Source organism: Petromyzon marinus, chromosome 35 (genome assembly GCF_048934315.1).
Source record: "Petromyzon marinus isolate PM22_M1 ecotype Great Lakes invasive population chromosome 35, UKy_Petmar_22M1.pri1.0, whole genome shotgun sequence".
NCBI classification, from domain to species: domain Eukaryota; kingdom Metazoa; phylum Chordata; class Hyperoartia; order Petromyzontiformes; family Petromyzontidae; genus Petromyzon; species Petromyzon marinus.
The window spans coordinates 3,639,462-3,656,464 of NC_133701.1; the positions used below are offsets into that span (position 1 = coordinate 3,639,462).

The following is a 17,003-nucleotide window of genomic DNA, read 5'->3' on the forward strand; positions in this document are numbered from 1 at the left end:
ACATACTTTAAGCAAGGGAAATTCTTGCAAGTCAAGAATGCACAATTCTCATTCTAGAAATATACTTCATTTTACTGGTAGGAACCTGGTTCCACCAGCCCACAGGGGATTATTGTGTCCGTCGTGCATCCAAAAATGGGAGGGGTGGGGCTGGGTGGAGAGGGTGGGTCACCCCGTGGTGCCCTTATAAAACTCAACGTTGAACCTACTCACGCCGGCTTGTGCCCGCCCTCACAGTCGGGCATATTTGCGGAATACACCACGCCGCCGTTGACCCTGGCCATTGACCGAGCAACCCAACGTTCCTACCAGCTCCCTCCGCAGGAATGTGTTTTATAATTTAAGCACTATTCAAGATAAAAGCAACACAATTCATGAGTATGATGTTTATTTTAAAAGGAAGGAAACAGACTTAAATATAGAGCTGGCAAGTTTAAAGATGGCACTCGCATGATGACAGGCGCCAATGTGAGGGGTGGTAATCACAGCTAAACGTTTTTACGGAGACAATTGTACAGTGAGCAAAGCACGTTGCCCCTTAGCCAACTTGGGAACGGCTACATCCGCTTTAGGGCATTGATAAAAGCAGATTTGTCTGAACCATCCAAAAATAAGCATCTTAATCTGCTAACATTTGAAGTGAATTTTCACAGCATAACTGGGTTGCCACGTCAATTATAAACATCAACTCCCGAGACATTAACGCTAGACGAATTTCTTAAGGTTATTTTACGGACCAAAAATGAACTCGTCGTTTCATATTCTATAACCTCAAGGAAAAAGTTGTTCAAATGTAAAAATACCATCCCACGGTGTGCACCACCTTCAAGACAGTTGACAAAAAGTGAATAAAACCATAAAAAGGTCCTGTATAAAAAAAAACTAAACATGGCTTAAGATATACATTAATAACTAAACATACGAACATTTACTCATTGGTTTTTTTCGGTAAAGTCACGTATGTAGAAATACCATAAAATTATATTAAAATAAATCAATCACGACGTTTCGACCCCAACACAAGCGATCTTCATCAGGTGTAAAAAACAAATAGCGAGGGAGCATATAGGGCGATACCAACGCAACACAGAGAGCACCAAACTGCACGGAGGTAAATACAGCAAGAAGATAAGAGACGAGAATTCAAACCTAAGAAAAAATTGTGATGTAAAACCAGTCAGGCCAACAACAGTTAAGACACTTGCCTGGCGGACCACGAATTTAAGAAAATTCGTGGTCCGCCAGGCAAGTGTCTGTGTTGTTGGCCCGACTGGTTTTGCATCACGTAATTTTTTCTTAGGTTTGTTGAATTCTCGTCTCTCATCTTCTCGTTGGTATCGCCCTATATGCTCCCTCGCTATGTTTTTTACACCTGATGAAGATCGCTTGTGTTGCGGTCGAAACGTCGTGATTGATTTATTTTAATATAATTTTATGGTATTTCTACATATGTGACTTTACCGAAAAAACCAATGAGTAATTTATGCAGTCACGAAAGCTTTAATTCTTTATACGAACATTTCACAAAGTGGTGTAAAACATTGTTCTGCAATTCTTCACCATTGACCTGGTAAAGCTTGAACCAACATTTACAATATTTTATTCACTGTATTGTAATTTAAAATGTCATAAGTTATACCTTAATACTTGCAGGTCATGTTTGAAATAAGAACATCCTTACTGGAATGTTTGAGGATTTAACATTTTTTTACTTGTGAAGACCACTATTTAGATTACTAATCTTGGCAGAAATATTAACCTTGGTGAGATACATGAGCCCTAGCCTGTACTCAGCCTGTTGTAGAAGCCAAATTACCAGATTTGGCTGCAGAAAAGTTTGTGCCCGTGCTCAATTTATGTATCGTAATTTTATCCCACCGATAATCTTGGATCTGTAACACTTTTGTTATCATACATTTTACATGTCACGTACTGCAATAAAGTATTGTTTTTTGGAAAGTGGCCATACTTCTACAGAGCTGTGCAGATAAAATGCCAAGGGGCATTTGCAAGCCAACAGTGCAAGCCAGGTGGCCAATACAAAAACACTATCTTCTTGGTTCTTTCGGTAAAGTCACGAGAATTTTATTGTCTTATTTTGTTTTGTTGTTTTATTCTCATTCTATGTGACTTTACCGAAAGAACAAAGAAGATGAATCCTTGCAGTCACGAAAGCTTTAAATCGAAAAAAAACTACTCAAGGTTTAACCCCTCTGGAAATGTTTTCAAAACTGCAATAGTAGCACCCTTCGCGAATATACACTTTGGAGCGAGATCACACTATTGAAAACGAAATTGCCAGTCACTGAGCAGCTGATTTACTCAGAAGTGTAGGCAAAACTATTTTCAATTAACTGTTAATTTGCTACTTTGAAAATAAATCTAACTACGTCTGTCTTTTTCTCGTCAAATGTCTCACTCCAGTGTAATGAGCACATTATTAAATCGTGACTTTTCAATATAGCCACGCTTAAAAAGAACGAACTGCCCGTTGCGTTTTCACGAACACTATAACATATCTAAAGTCAAAAAATTTGAAGTGTATCATTAAAACACAAATGCACAGTTTAGGACCAAACTTTAGAAGTTTCCGCGTGTTCGTGTGAATAAAAACAGGTGCAAACATCATTGCGAATGTTTTTTTGGAGCAGCTATTGAGCCTTGAAAATATCATTTATATCCAGAAAATCACTTGGTGCTAACACATTACCATTGTCAAATGTTGCAATGCGACAGGTAAAGTTTATGTTTCTATGGTTTGATGCGTGTTTATAGCTGCAGATAAAGTAAAGTTAATTGCATCCACAGTTTATAAAAATCAGAGGCAGTTTTACACTTACAACAAAACTAAAAGCTCCCACAATGGTAAATTAACAATGATCATGAAGGAGGCAGATTTCAATTACTCTGGGTCAATGGCGGAGCCAGCATTTTCAGGTAGGGGGGGGGCAACCCCCTCCAGCAATGAAAAATGAGAGAGTTGTTAGCAAGGACTGGTCCGTTGCTTTTTATTCGACGCGTGTGTGGCGATGGCGCAGCCCATCGATCGAGGGTCGAATTCGAACCGTGTTGTGTGATCGGCATCGCACTCGCGATGCCGAAATCGTGTACTGTGTACGCAACTGCGCAGAATTCTGTGCGTCACTTATAACTGCTTTGCCGTTACTTATTGACAATTATGGACTCAGATTATTGTCCTATCTCATAGAGTCCCTGGCACATAATAATATGCTACACATTGGGCAATGGGAGTCGCAAAATGCCGATTTATTACTAATAAACCCCAATGATCCGATCGAAGTGAGGGATTTCGACTGGCTCCGCCAGTGCTCTGGGTCATGGTTTATAACATCAGTAAAGTGGGCAGTCAGTGAGGTTTTTTTGCCAAACTGGAAAAGCACTTCAACAAATTACCGTCGTAAACAAAAAGAAAGTCACTGTAAACTTAATGTAGTGTGCAGTCTTGAAATGGCAAGATAAATCTCTTGTATTCTAATAACGATGTCAGGATTAGCAGCAAGAACGTCAACAGCTTGACATTATTACTGCCTATTATCTGCATCAAAACAATATATCCTTCTGGGAACTTGGTCCAGATATATCCCAAATAGAACTTAAAAAAAATAACTATACCATGAGCAGAACAATGTTGGGTATGTGTTGAACTTAATATATATAAAAAAAACATGTATAACAAACAACTGCATATACTTGCACGCAACTACAAACGCCGGCTGGTGCTGTGACGCACGTGCACACGTGCGCTCACTCAGATGGCCAAATGGTAAAGTTACAGCGTTTTAAAAAGTTCACGTGAATCGAGGTTGAATTAATTACGGACGGTTGCTCAGCCTCATCCCTTTGCATCTTGTGCTTCCTCTCAGCTGTTGAAGGGCATGTTGCTGTTGACGAGTGGTACCGGCGACGTCGTCATGCCCAACATGCCGCCCATCGCTGCTGCTGCCGCCGCAGTGGCCATCTGGCCAGACATCGGGTATCCGGGTACTGCGGAGTGGCCCGTGTTGCCACTTCCTGTGGCACACAGGCACAGCAAGGCACACACATTGCTTTCATGCTACCCAGTATTCAGGTCAGTTTGCGTGACTGCCCATCATCCTGAGAATGTGAGCGTGGAATTGCATTTAAGTGATCAGCAATAAAAATTAACCCCCTTGCCACAAATGTACATCCGTTCAATTATGTCTTACAAGTTCACAACCTCTTTTTAAATATTTTTTTACAACGAATCCCATCCAGAAGGAGCATGCTGTTGAAAAGGAGGGTCGATTTATTTATGGGACATTCTCAGATAAATTATTCAAGTAAGTTTCTTGGTTCAAAATGTAATTTCATCGTCTCCCATTTCCAACAGAGACCCATCCCAGAGCATGCATTAATAAAACCCATGTCAAGACTGCACATTCAATACACTCGCAGCAATATGGTCAACGCTACTACACTCCTCATGACAGAGCATGCCACTTAGTTGCTATACCTGGTTAAGTATACAAGGTGGATCCGTACATTTTTTTAATAAAAAGTAACTGCAGTGGATTTGAGACAAATTTAAATTTCCAGTTACATTCATGTTAAGGACAATTTCTCCCCGGGGGGCAAAGGTCCATCAGATAAGCGCAAGAAGTGACTAAATAAACAAGGAAATAAAGTCATGCAGTAGCGGTTTTGGCTAGAGCGTTACCCGGCACAAATCCCGTGCTCATAATGGAGCCCAGCCTGGAGAAACTGTGATTCACAGGCCCAGTGTCGGCTGCAAAGAGATAGAGACACAGCGAGGCAGACAAAGCTCATGCACCTGCGTACACCAAAACACGAACAAAGCACATCGAGATAACTAAACAGAGCGGTACAAATTATGCACTACACACCCAAGTCAATCAGTAGACGCAGCGATGGTTGGTTCACACGTAGCATGATTTTTATGCAAAGGCAAGGAAAATATTGCGAATTAATTAAGAAACTGTAATAAGCACTTTCCAGTTGTTTAACGAGTTCCTTCCAGATAGGTTCCCTGCTCCAACGGTCGCATTTTTGCTCAATAAGTTTGATCAAACATCCAGACCATTTGTACGTCTGCCGATTGCCAAGTCAGCTCGTACTGTTGGCGCAATTATCAGAGCCATGTAAATAAAGTATAATATGGAACACCAATATCACGATAGATGAGATGGTTACGGTTTAAAATAGTTCTTCCAGTATTGACAGATCCTATAACAAATTACATTTTCATGACCACCAACGTTTTTTTGCCAATTTTTAATTTCTAGAAAGACTGTTCCAAGGTTAAAATTCAGAATTTCAGGTACATCAAGGGAAAGAAAAGAGTCCACTTTACTTTCGTGTAAATGCAAGTTTAAAGAATTAAGCAGAACCACTTTAAAACGTTTCCAATGTTAACATAAAAGCGGCAATAGCACTTCTCTCTACGCGAAGCGGCACCAAGCGGTAGCACGGTTAAGGAACAACAGAACGGCATGGTCACCACGTGCACCGCCACCTTTACACAAAAGCCTCGCGTGTTACAGACAGAACGCACACCACCCGATCATAATGAGCACAAATCGAAACTGCTCTGCCAAGTGATGTATTGAAGTCAATATTTTGAAAGCAAAACAGGCAAATAGGAACAAACGAAATTATTATAGTGGCCATGAGGGTCCTTTATGCAAGTGTCCACTTAGTAACTATAACAACATGCACAGAAGGGTGCCCACACAGTCTTGTATAACAGGGTTTTTCAAATTGCGGCCCACGGGCCAAATGTGACCTGCAAAGGCTCTTGGATGGCTCGCCGAGTTATGAGATTATGGCCTGCTTTCACATAAAGAAAGATTAGCCAGATATGCGAGAGATAAGACAGAACGGAGAGGTGTAAACAATAAACATTTGCCAGTCGAAAGAGACAGATGTCGGACCTGCCAATGAACGGTACACTTTAGCGGTCACATTTAGACGTTATAACATTACGACGCTATGCGACAACATTACGCCTGTCGACGTAATAATGAATCTCATGTTCCGCAAGCCCATGATAATTTCATTCTGGCCCACTGGAACACAGCTGAAGAACCCTGCTCTTTTACACGTTTGTGTGACCAATCACTTAGGTTTACATCGAATGGAGTTTTAAGATTTCCTCTGCAAAATGGTGATCATACCTGCACCACCGTCAGTGTTACTCACCCATGGGGATGTGGTTGGTTGGTGTTGGAGAAGCCACTGAATTTAGCACCGAACTCAAGTCAAACGCAGACGGCACAGCAGCTAGAAAAGTAAAATTGAAAGACCGCAGTTTTTAAAGATGCATGCATCAAACCACGTGTGAGAATTTATTATTTAGAATGTATGCAAATAATATTCCGATGTTACACTTAGGTCGGGGGGGGGGAAAAATTAAAACATGACAAATGAGATGGTAAAACGCCAAAAATGACTGACTTAATTGTGCAATCATATTGCGGTCCTGGATAGTGCAATACAAAAATAATCGTATGTATGACGGGGGGGGGGGGCGGGGTAATTATATATTTTTACATTACATCCAGTTATTTCAATTCGTGGCATATACTATAATTTCCGTAAGCGCAAGTCGACTATAAGAACACAAAGGTGAACATGGTGAGTGCCAATAACAGAGGGCGCGTACTGTGGTTTGCGAGTTGCGTCGAGCCCACGGTGCTGTACGCCGATGGGCCCCACATGCCTTCGGATGGAGACGTGTAGTGGGAGCCGGCAGGCGGCGACGGCGTCGTCCCCGAGTACCTGCAAACAACAAAACAGGTAAAGCCCACTGAGCTATACAGCTATTTTTTTTTCAGTTACCTGCCCACAAATGATAGCTCAACCAAGTGCTTTATCGTGTGGAAATTTATAGCAACCAAATACTCTAAACCAGTGGTTCTTAACCTTGTTGGAGGTACCGAACCCCACCAGTTTCATATGCGCATTCACCGAACCCCTCTTTAGTGAAAAATAAAATGTGATTTTTTTCAAATTCAAGACATAGATATGTTTTTTACTGGTACACAAAATGAGCCGTGCATGAACATTACCTTGTTCAAAGAAAAAAACCAACACAATGCATAAACTCACAACAAATTACATACCTGGAAATCAATGTGACTTCTGCTGTTGCCTGTTGCCATTGAGAGATCAGTTCAGATATGCGTGGCTTCACCTTGGCAAGTGCCACTCTCATGTCATTTTCACAGCAAAGTCTGTTCCTTTTCTTCGTTTTTATGTCCAGCATCCTCGAAAAGGATTGCTCACAAAGATATGTTGTAACAAATGGTATAAAAAAATCCAGGGCTTTCTTAGCAATAACTGGATACTTGTTCATTTGTCGACACCAAAACGTTGAGAGCGTTGTTGTTCTGAAGAGTTGCTGTTGAACCTGGCTCTGCTGAATTTCAATGATTTCGTCGAGGAATTCATCATTGACATCTGCTGTTTCAACAGCAAACGTGAACGGCTGTCTCACCCATGCTGGATATGACTCTCTTGTAGGGAAATATCCGTCGAGAGACTTTGCAAGCTCATCTAAGTGCGTGGCAATTGTTTGCTTCAGTTCCGTGGATACAGAAATATCTCCCGATTCCAGACACATCTTCGATCTTACTTGCACATTTGTCCAGAAGTGGGAAGTTTGCGAAGTTATTGTTCTCTGTTCGTCGTTTCCATAACGGTAGCTTTTTTTGAAAAGCCTTCAGGTGTTCTTCCGCTTCCATGATATTGACTCCACCACCCTGCATCTGCTGATTGAGATGATTGAGAGCTGCAAATATATCAGCCATGTACGCTAAAATGAGAATGAACTCAGGATTTTTGAAGCAATCTGCATGGCAGTGTTGGTGCTCTTGCAAAAACAGGGCTAATTCCACACGCATGGCAAAAACACGATTCAGCACCTGTCCCCGGGATAACCACCGAATATTAGAATGGAGCAGAAGTACCTCAAATTCAGAGCCCATTTCTTTACACAGCTCACTGAAGATGCGGTGCCTCAGAGCACTTTTTCGCACATAGTTCACACATTCCACCACAGTTTTTAATACTTCTGCCATTTTTGGAGGTAAGGTTTTTGTTGCCAACGCATGCCTGTGCAGAATACAATGCGTCACAATGATGTGTGGTGCATCGGCCTTTACTAGCGCACCAAAACCAGACTTTCTTCCCAGCATGACTGGAGCTCCGTCCGTACAAACTGCAGAAACCATATCCCATGAAAGATTGTTGTCTCTGAAGAAGTCATCCACAAGCTTCTTCACATCGGCTGCCTTCGTTGTTGTTGTAAGAGGCTTACAAAATAAAAACTCTTCTTTTATCATGTCGTCTTTCACATAGCGTACAAAAAGAGCAAGCTGGCTTAGATCAGAAACGTCTGTGGTTTCGTCGAGTTGAAGGCTGAATTTTGCCGGGCTTGAAATCAGATCCGCGACTACTTGAGCCAAGATGTCTTTACTCATGTCTTCTATTCTGTCACTGACGGTGTCATTTGAAAGGGGAATTTGGGATAATTTACCTTCGGCCGCTGTTCCGAGTATCAGATTCGCCATCTTTAATGCAGCGGGTTTCACAAGTGTTTCACCAATGGTGTGTGGCTTGCCCTGCTTTGCGATCAGGTAAGCAACTTCGTACGATGCTGTCAGGATCGGTTTGTTAACAGGTACAAATCCAAGAGCAGGCAGAGTGGCCCTTTCATCGAATCTGGCTCTCTTCACCCTGAATTCAGCAAGTGTTGTGTTCTTGTATTCCCCGTCTCCATGCAGTTTCAAGAAGTGTTCCTTTAGTTTTGCCGGTGCAAGACTAGAGTTGCTCAACTTGGCGTTGCAAATCATGCAGATAGGACGCTCACTCCCATCACGTTCCGTGATACATGAGAATCCATGTTGTACATATTCGTCCGACCACTTTCTTCTTTTGCCCGACATAGTTAGTATGGATAAAATATTAAAGAAATCACACGACGTACGACAACAACAGTCACACGTTGACTACTGAGTACGCACTAAATTCCCCGCAGCGCTGATTGGCCAAGCAGTGTAGCATGATCATCTGCAGCCAGTGATGGCCAAGCGGGTCGTGTGTGTCATCACAAATTTACACAATCATTCAAGTGTGTCCGGACCTCCGTGGCGGGGGCTCTGCCGAACCCCTGAGATCGACTCACCGAACCCCTGGGGTTCGATCGAACCCAGGTTAAGAACCACTGCTCTAAACGCATGTTTTTAAAATGTGGAGGGGAAAGCCGGGAGGGCCCGGAGAAAAATCCACGGGACCACGGGGGAGAAAATGCAAACTCGAAATATACCAGGCATTATAGGATCAGGATTGAACCCACAACCTCCTGGATACCAGGCGAGGGAATTACCATCTCGTCACCGTGGTGGCCCATAGGCTGCGGCCCCAGAAGGAGGCATTCGGGTTGATGGCAGGGAGCTTAAATATGGTAGCACATCAGTAAAATAAATTGATTTTTGTCAAATCCTCTGGGAGTGATGCCACTGTATTTTTCCCATAGGATTTAATTAAATGTCAAAAATTATCATCATCATTATCCGTGCACCATCATAGAATGTGCGACCATGATTTTTCTTTAAAGAAAGTTAAAAAAGGAGGTGTTTGTCAGCTCGGGATGTACAACAAATGTGACATTCATGGGTCTTACCTGAAGAATGGATTTTTGAGGTCCAACAAGTTGCTTGACTTTGACCCCGTTTGGTCGACTACAGCCACGAGGTTGATGTCATAGCTCTGTCTGCAGGCCATGGAAAAAAAATGTATATTTAGTTACCGAATAAACCTCAGCCGGTTCATTGTTTTTCATACTGTAAGTAGAACTTCAATTAAAATCGTGTTAAGCATTAACTTGTAAAACAAATACACGAGACTTCATTTCTTGGTGCAGTCGACAATTCAGCAGTAAGCATGCAATTGAAACGTGCAATGAAGAACAATGTAAACTAATAAACGTGGCATAAAGTGAATGAGCGAAAATACACCAGCACTCATCTGAAGGTGACTTCCCAAGTATTATTGCACGTAAAGCCACAATGCAATGACCACCCCCCCCAAAGGTCGTTTTTTTGTAGGTCCGTTCGTGAGCACAAACCTTTTGTTTGCGATCATTACAACAGTGCCGGAGAGCGTGTCTCCGGCCTTCGTAAAGAGCGGCGACTGCAGCAGGCAGCGCACTTGGTACCAGTGCGTTAATGGCTCCGTGGGAGCTGTGGAGAGCCAGACTGTCAGCCTGCAACAGAGCATGCATGCACACACATACCATAATACAGTTCTTTAAATACTGGCTACAGCATTGTTTTCATCCTATGAGGCACGTGACAACAAATGGCAGGTAGGCCACTTGAAAATGGTGTTGATGATGGTACTCACATAGAGCCCACAAACGCAACGTCGAACCAGAAGGCCAGGCCGTGCACCAGCCCAGACTGAAGCATCTGGAACTTGAAAGGGATCTCTATCCTGGAGAAACAAAGTTTAACCCATTAGTGGCTCACAGCAACACAGCCACTTACATCACTAAGACTGAGCGAGGCAAAGGTGTGACTACTACAAAACAGCATAAAGACCCTGAAAAAGAATATGACTGCTTTTCCAAATAAGTTTAGGTTGGAAAGTGCTATGTAGGAATATTGATAAAATTTACATGTGCACTCATAATAACTGCACGGGTAGCTATGTTTGGTGCGAAACAAGTTCAACATATGTACATAAAACTGCAAACTAGACTCAAAATTATCCATAACTTAGTTGATTAAAATAAAAATCACAGCCACAAATCATAACTAATGGAAACATCTCGGGGAGTGAATCATTTCCAAGCCTACCAGAAAAGCAGCGAATGTCTGCAATTGTAGTGACAAGGTGTAGATTGAGACACTCACCTGTGCAGGTCCTCCTCCCTGGCCTGCTGAAAGTTCACCGTGTACTTGATGGACCTGGCCATCAGTATCCGAATGTCAAATGTATCCTTAAAAAAGACAAATATACATGGAACACACCATTAATATACAACAATAACTAAAGATTACATTTGCTGTTTAACATAATTACCAAGTCCATGTCTGATACCACAACAATCCATTACTACTTAAGTGTGTCCTCCAAACCATCCTACCATCGGTGGCCCTCGATGCTTTAAAAGTCAGCTTTCCCTTCCAAAATCCCATGTTGCTGTAATAGATCCTACATTTCATTATAGATGCACCTCAGGCTTTCCACTCACCACGATTGGCTGCCGAAAGTACTCTTCAAGGGCAGCCCCACGTAGGCTGGACAGATCGACACCATGGAATGACTGCTGGTACCTATAAAGGACAACCATCACGTTCACAGGGGGAAATATTATTCCACGCTCTACACGGTGTCCGTAAAGAAACACAATTCAACAACGGTTTGAAATGGGTCAACAAAAATACACATACATAGTTGGTATATTTCATCGAAAGCATTTCATTTGTCTATATGTCACATGTACCACATCAATATTTGAGTCCCAGGTGTTTGCCAAAATATTGGCTGCGATCATTTGGAATGGCTCGGTTTTTCGGTTTCTGTGGCATACGCTTCATGTTTCACATAACCTCAACATTAAACCATGGTGTTCGAACGGAGGATTAATGTATAGTTTATTGATAATGGATCACACCTTTATGGATAACTTAAAGGTACCATTTCATGGCAAATGTGAGGCACTACATGTAACTTAACACATTAATTCCATGTTAGGCGAGTTTGTTGAATGAAGATGTCCGAATTCAAATTCATGGCTCTGTTAATCCACTGCTGAAGGCCTCCCTATGCTGCATCACTCATCATGCTTGATCAACCACATTTCACCATGCTGATCAGTGTGGGCTAGTGGAGGTGGGGAGGCAGGCAGGATTGGTACTGGTTCAGATATCACTTGCCAATGATGCTAGCCGTGCCTGGGTATAAAACCAAGGTTGCGAGTAGCGGAGTGCACCAACCACTGCTCCCCAACATGCTTGAATGTATTTGGTCAAATTGAAATTAAGGAACTACATGTAGTATTTTCAGTGTAATTTTCCTTACCAAAATGCAATACCACACCAACACATCCTTAGTTTTAAACTCACCAAATAACATACATGGACGAATGGATGCACTTGTTAAGTTGTTTTTGCCAGTGAAACAAATGCAAAAAAACTGCCGATGAATTGCAATATTACATCAGCTCCCCAAATATCTAAGCATTGAAATAACATGTAAAAAAACACAGATAATTTTTCACCTTGCACCTAAAGACAATAATTTAGGATTCAATCTCACCAGAAGTTGGCCTTTGAGAATTGCTCCATGTAAAGCTGCTCATCTGTAAACGGTGCCAAGTGGACATCGCCGAGCGTTGGAAACATATTACCTAGACAGCAGGGAAACAAACCAAAGTGCACGATTCAATTATAAAATCCTCATCAATTATCTAACATCCCAATATTACGTAAATAAAAAAAAACTACCGTGATGTACATGCCTGTCAGTTAGGGGCATAATGATTCACCCACCTGGCAATTTGATGAAGTCTCACAATTTAATTCAATAATCCCTTTTTTTTTATAAACACCGGTGAACAATAGCACAACTATCAGCTGCAAGGATATGGATCCATTATATGAAAAAATATCGCTCCATTTTCAAGTTCAAATATATTTGCCTGACCAAGTGAGAACTCAATCGGATTGTCTCATGTGCAAGAGTGACACGTGGGATTATGCCAGATTTTTACCCAATGGGATTTTACGTTTGTATCATTATAAATCACCCACATTTTATCCACTCTTGGAAGAAGACTTCCACACATCTTATGACTATCCATCATGGTCCTGGGGTGCCAATTAATTTTACGTACGGTGGAAAAGTTGACCTCAGAAGTCAAGCAAGGTGATATTCTCTTACCAAGGCGATTCAGAGTGACATTTTAAGATATATTCCAAAAACTAGATTGGAGAAATGGAGGTATAGACATAAGTAGTGAAAGCATAAACAACATATTTACTGATGACAGTCATAACAATAGTAATGAATTACCAAAACATTTGGACGATGGATAAATGAGCAAAAGAAATATGCAGAACAAGTTCACTTAACAAAAGGAAATAATTTGACAACTGGAAAAAAAAAACAGACAGAATTAGGTGTGCATGGCATGATTATAATCCGTATTATCGATTTAGCCATTTAATGCTACATCATTTCTGCTAGCAGACATTGGCAAAGGGAATTTGCAATCTATCCTCTTCCATTGAATGACTTTGGCCTTTCCCTTAGTAAACACAGATCAGGGGCAAGGTACATACAAAGACACCTGCTTCAGTTCAGCCGTACCATTTGGCTTGAGCCACTTCTTGGCATGCAGGTAGCTCTCCAGCATGCGCTCGTTGAACAGCATGTACCCCATGGGCTCCGAGATGATAACGTCCACCTTGTCTGGGATGGACACATCCTCCACCTTCCCAGGGATCACTACAATCCGATCCTGCAAGTTGTTGCTCCTCACCAGTACCTGGAGCAACGCCATTAAATAACCATACATTTTAAACATTAGATGGGTATTTTTTTTTAAAAACGTTTTTAAAAGAGTCTGAACAAGTTTTTAGCCTGCTGTTAAAGTCAATTGTGTGGGTCCTGAAAGTGCCGAGAGTACACCAGAGATGGCACGAGTTCATTTTGTTCTTGCACCATTGAATTGGACCGCCTTTCATTGAGCAGCTGTTTCAGTGCATTGGCTTTACAAGAGAACCACCCCAACAGAAACTTCATCTCCAACTTCCCCAGCCCCCACAATCCCTACCCTCCAAAAAAAAAAAAACCTAAGCCAGACTGTTGCATTTAAAACTAACATTTGATTGGACACCGCATAATTCCCTGCCGGAAACGTGTGTGTTGCGATGATGCAATTTTGCACTCTTGTGGCATTGGGAAAGTAGTACCGCACCTCAGCATGCTGTGCCATGCTGCTTGCCTCCACTGCATACACCTTCCTGGCGCCGGCCTGAACGGCGAAGAAGGAGAGGATCCCCGAGCCACAGCCCACATCCAGAACAATCTGCCCCAACATAAACAGTCAGTTACAAATGCCTACTCGGCCATACATAATAAAACAGTGCAAACCTCATTTATAATGCAGCAAACAAAATTTAAACAGTATGAATATAGTAAAAGGCCTCAGCCTTGTGGTAAAGCAGTTTACACCTGACCTAAGAGCACAACTCTTGTTTTTTAGTCCGAGAAGGCCAAAAGTTGGATGAACAGCAGTGTGGTGCAGATGACAATACCTTATCTCGGAAGTCGGCATGGTTCTGAAGGATGGCCCTCTGGTATGTCCCTGTGCGGATATAGTCTTGCATCATGTTTTGCTGCTGCGAGAGGTACCCGTAGAACTGACGAGAAGAGGTGAGATAACAGATAATGAAACAACAATGACCATTATATCTTGTAAATGGATGCATAAAGACTTTAAACCATTGACAAGTGTTTTTCCTAAGCACATCGATCCAACTGCTTATGTTTATCGCTGGTTACTAAAGGGGCCCTTTGTGTCAGCTAGAACGATCAAATGCAAAGTTTAATTAAATAAAAATGTAATTGAACACTTCCACAAATCCAATAAGTTAATGTTTGCAAAAAACATGAGCTACACATGCATGTAGTAAATTTGTTCAGTGGAATTCACCTGGAAATACTGCACAGCAGAAGACTCCTCTGTTCTTTCACTAAACACAGACCTCTCCACACTTCGTCCCTGACATGACTTGAGTAGGTTCATGAATGAGTTGAAATCTAAGGAGGCAGGCAAGTCGGGATACATGTTCGTAAAAGGAACTGTACCACAAGTAACACGAGGTTCATTGCTCGAGTTTCTTAAAAGGATTCTAAAATCCTTTTGAGAAACATCACAGCCACTCTCCAAGAATAAGATAAAAAAAAAATATTTAGCAAAGTGCTGCATAATATTATCCACAAATCAGACATTGCCAAGGGATGCAAATGGCATTAAAGGACACAAATGTATTCAGAAGCATACCGGGCTGCGAGGCGAAGTGTACAAGCACACTGTTCTGCCCGAGGGTGATGAGGAACGCCTGCTTGCTCACTCGGCAACACTCGGTGTCTCTGCCGACCATGCATTTGAAGACACAAACACCACCACCTGCAACAAGACAAACATGCCCTCTTGTAGAATTAAAACTTGTATTTCTCCAGAAGCACAGATGACTTCAGGTTGGATTAAAGCACCACCACCCCCCTATGCTGTATCAGTCAAAGGGGGGTTGCCGACCACATGTTAACGATTTGGTCAGTGTTGATTGGTGAAGGGGATAATCCAGGACCCATGACGATATTTTTCGCCATTGATAATAGCCATGGCTGGGAATAAAACTCATGTCACCAGAACATCATGTATTAGCTGCTATTAGGACAGACAACTGAGAAATGTGCAACACATACATTTGACCTTGCGATTAATTTTATAACGTTCAATACTAACCAATGTCTCCACACTCACAGACCCAATTGCAGAGCTTGAATATTTATTTTCGATAAAATTTTACTCAAGTAGTAACTAACAGTGCCGGAAACGTTAATCACAAATGGCATCCAGCACTTGCCAGACGATAGATTGGTGCACTGCACTAGTACTAAAACACTGTCGGTTAAAGGCGGTTGTAACGGGAAAGTATAATTGACAATATCACCATCAGTCCGATAAAGTGCAACGACCGCTTGTCAAAACCACGGCTGGATGTGGGCCTACCCAGGTCGCCGTGCGCGTCGTGGGGGGGGGGCAATTGACCACAATTGCAACAGGTGGGTCAATGCGGGGTCAAGACAGACGGAGGAGCATTGAGACGTAGGAAAATATAAGCACATTAAAATACTGTGATGGCTTTTGTTACACTGCCCTCTACTGACCACGTAAAGTCTCGCAACCATGGCAATAAGGTACGGTAACACAATAGGCACTGGTTCCGTTTCGGCACGTAACGATACTATTTTGGCCAAATCAACCAATACGTCTTCAATCCAGACTATTATTTTCCACCAGCATGTGTCAGAATTAAACTCCGCACAGTCATCGACTTCGAGTATGGGGCCTGTTAAATATGCTTTTGGGCTGCATGATGTTCTAGGCAAGGGCAGTCCATAGACAAATTTGCAAGTTTATCACAGCAAAATTGCCCAAATATTTATTTGCGATAACAGAATTACTGGCATGGTATGCAAACCCTCCTTGCCAGAAAATCCGCACAACCCTTGGGCATTATTAATCGTACACGAGGGATTGTGACCGCCCGCTTACATTGCACCACCAATAACGGCCGCATCAACAGACGGTTCACAAATCAATCACGCTCGTCTAAATAAATCGCACCCATCATCATCATCATTGGTACCGGCAGTACAGAACTCATTAACATTATATAAAAAAGCTATCCCTCGTCCAGTGCGACCGCCTATTGTTTCCGATACAAGACTCGCGGAGGCATTTACGGTACTCGCCGAGGGCCAGGGAGTATAACAAAAAACGATGTGAAATGTGTCGCCCTAATCAACAAAGCGGGCAGTTTAACTAACTAGCGACTCGTTAATAAATGTACCGAGCCCCCTCCCAGGGTGGGTGCGAGTTAATTAGCGTGCCGGCTCTCTGGGGGGGGGAGAGGGAGAGGCCTGGTTCAGGCTTCGCCGCGGTCAATGGGCGCACGCGGGCCCGGCGATTGCCGAACCGCGCCGTCACGCACCGTTGTACAGCGTCACCCCGAGCGAGTCGCCGCCTCCGCCGGTCGCCTTGGCCTCGAGGCGCAGGTTGGCCTCGGGGTTGCGCTGCACGCCGCCGCCGTTCTGCTCGCCCACGGCCGTGAGCCGCACGCCCTGGAAAGACGCCGCCATGACGCCCGCAGGGCAAGCGAAACGGCGCGCGCGTTTTATTGGGATGCGGACAAAAGGCG

At 42.8% G+C, this 17,003-nt stretch overlaps 1 protein-coding gene across 2 annotated transcripts; it reads right to left on the reverse strand.

Moving 5' to 3' along the window:
- Positions 1-371: 371 nt before the first annotated feature.
- Positions 372-16,998, reverse strand: LOC116948867 (histone-arginine methyltransferase CARM1-like). Of its 2 annotated transcripts, XM_032966052.2 has the most exons (16): positions 16,797-16,998; positions 15,080-15,205; positions 14,729-14,835; positions 14,331-14,435; positions 13,991-14,101; positions 13,381-13,558; positions 12,328-12,418; positions 11,261-11,342; positions 10,920-11,005; positions 10,408-10,497; positions 10,130-10,267; positions 9,686-9,775; positions 6,665-6,780; positions 6,202-6,282; positions 4,700-4,768; positions 372-4,032 (listed from the first exon to the last, which is right to left on the reverse strand). In XM_032966052.2, exons 1-16 carry the CDS (start codon positions 16,942-16,944, stop codon positions 3,881-3,883), a joined length of 1,770 nt encoding a protein of 589 aa, XP_032821943.1. In that variant the 5' UTR covers positions 16,945-16,998; the 3' UTR covers positions 372-3,880. The 2 variants fall into 2 exon arrangements, with proteins under 2 accessions (XP_032821943.1, XP_032821944.1); XM_032966053.2 differs by lacking the exon at positions 4,700-4,768.
- Positions 16,999-17,003: the final 5 nt, after the last annotated feature.

Excerpts from the sequence above, each read along its gene's own strand:
- LOC116948867 (XM_032966052.2), bottom strand. The coding sequence starts at position 16,944 with ATGGCGGCGTCTTTCCAGGGCGTGCGGCTCACGGCCGTGGGCGAGCAG. Across the intron at positions 15,206-16,796 it reads CGGGGTGACGCTGTACAACG|GTGGTGGTGTTTGTGTCTTC; the intron begins GTGCGTGACGGC and ends GTCTTGTTGCAG. Across the intron at positions 13,559-13,990 it reads GCATGGCACAGCATGCTGAG|GTACTGGTGAGGAGCAACAA; the intron begins GTGCGGTACTAC and ends GCGTTGCTCCAG.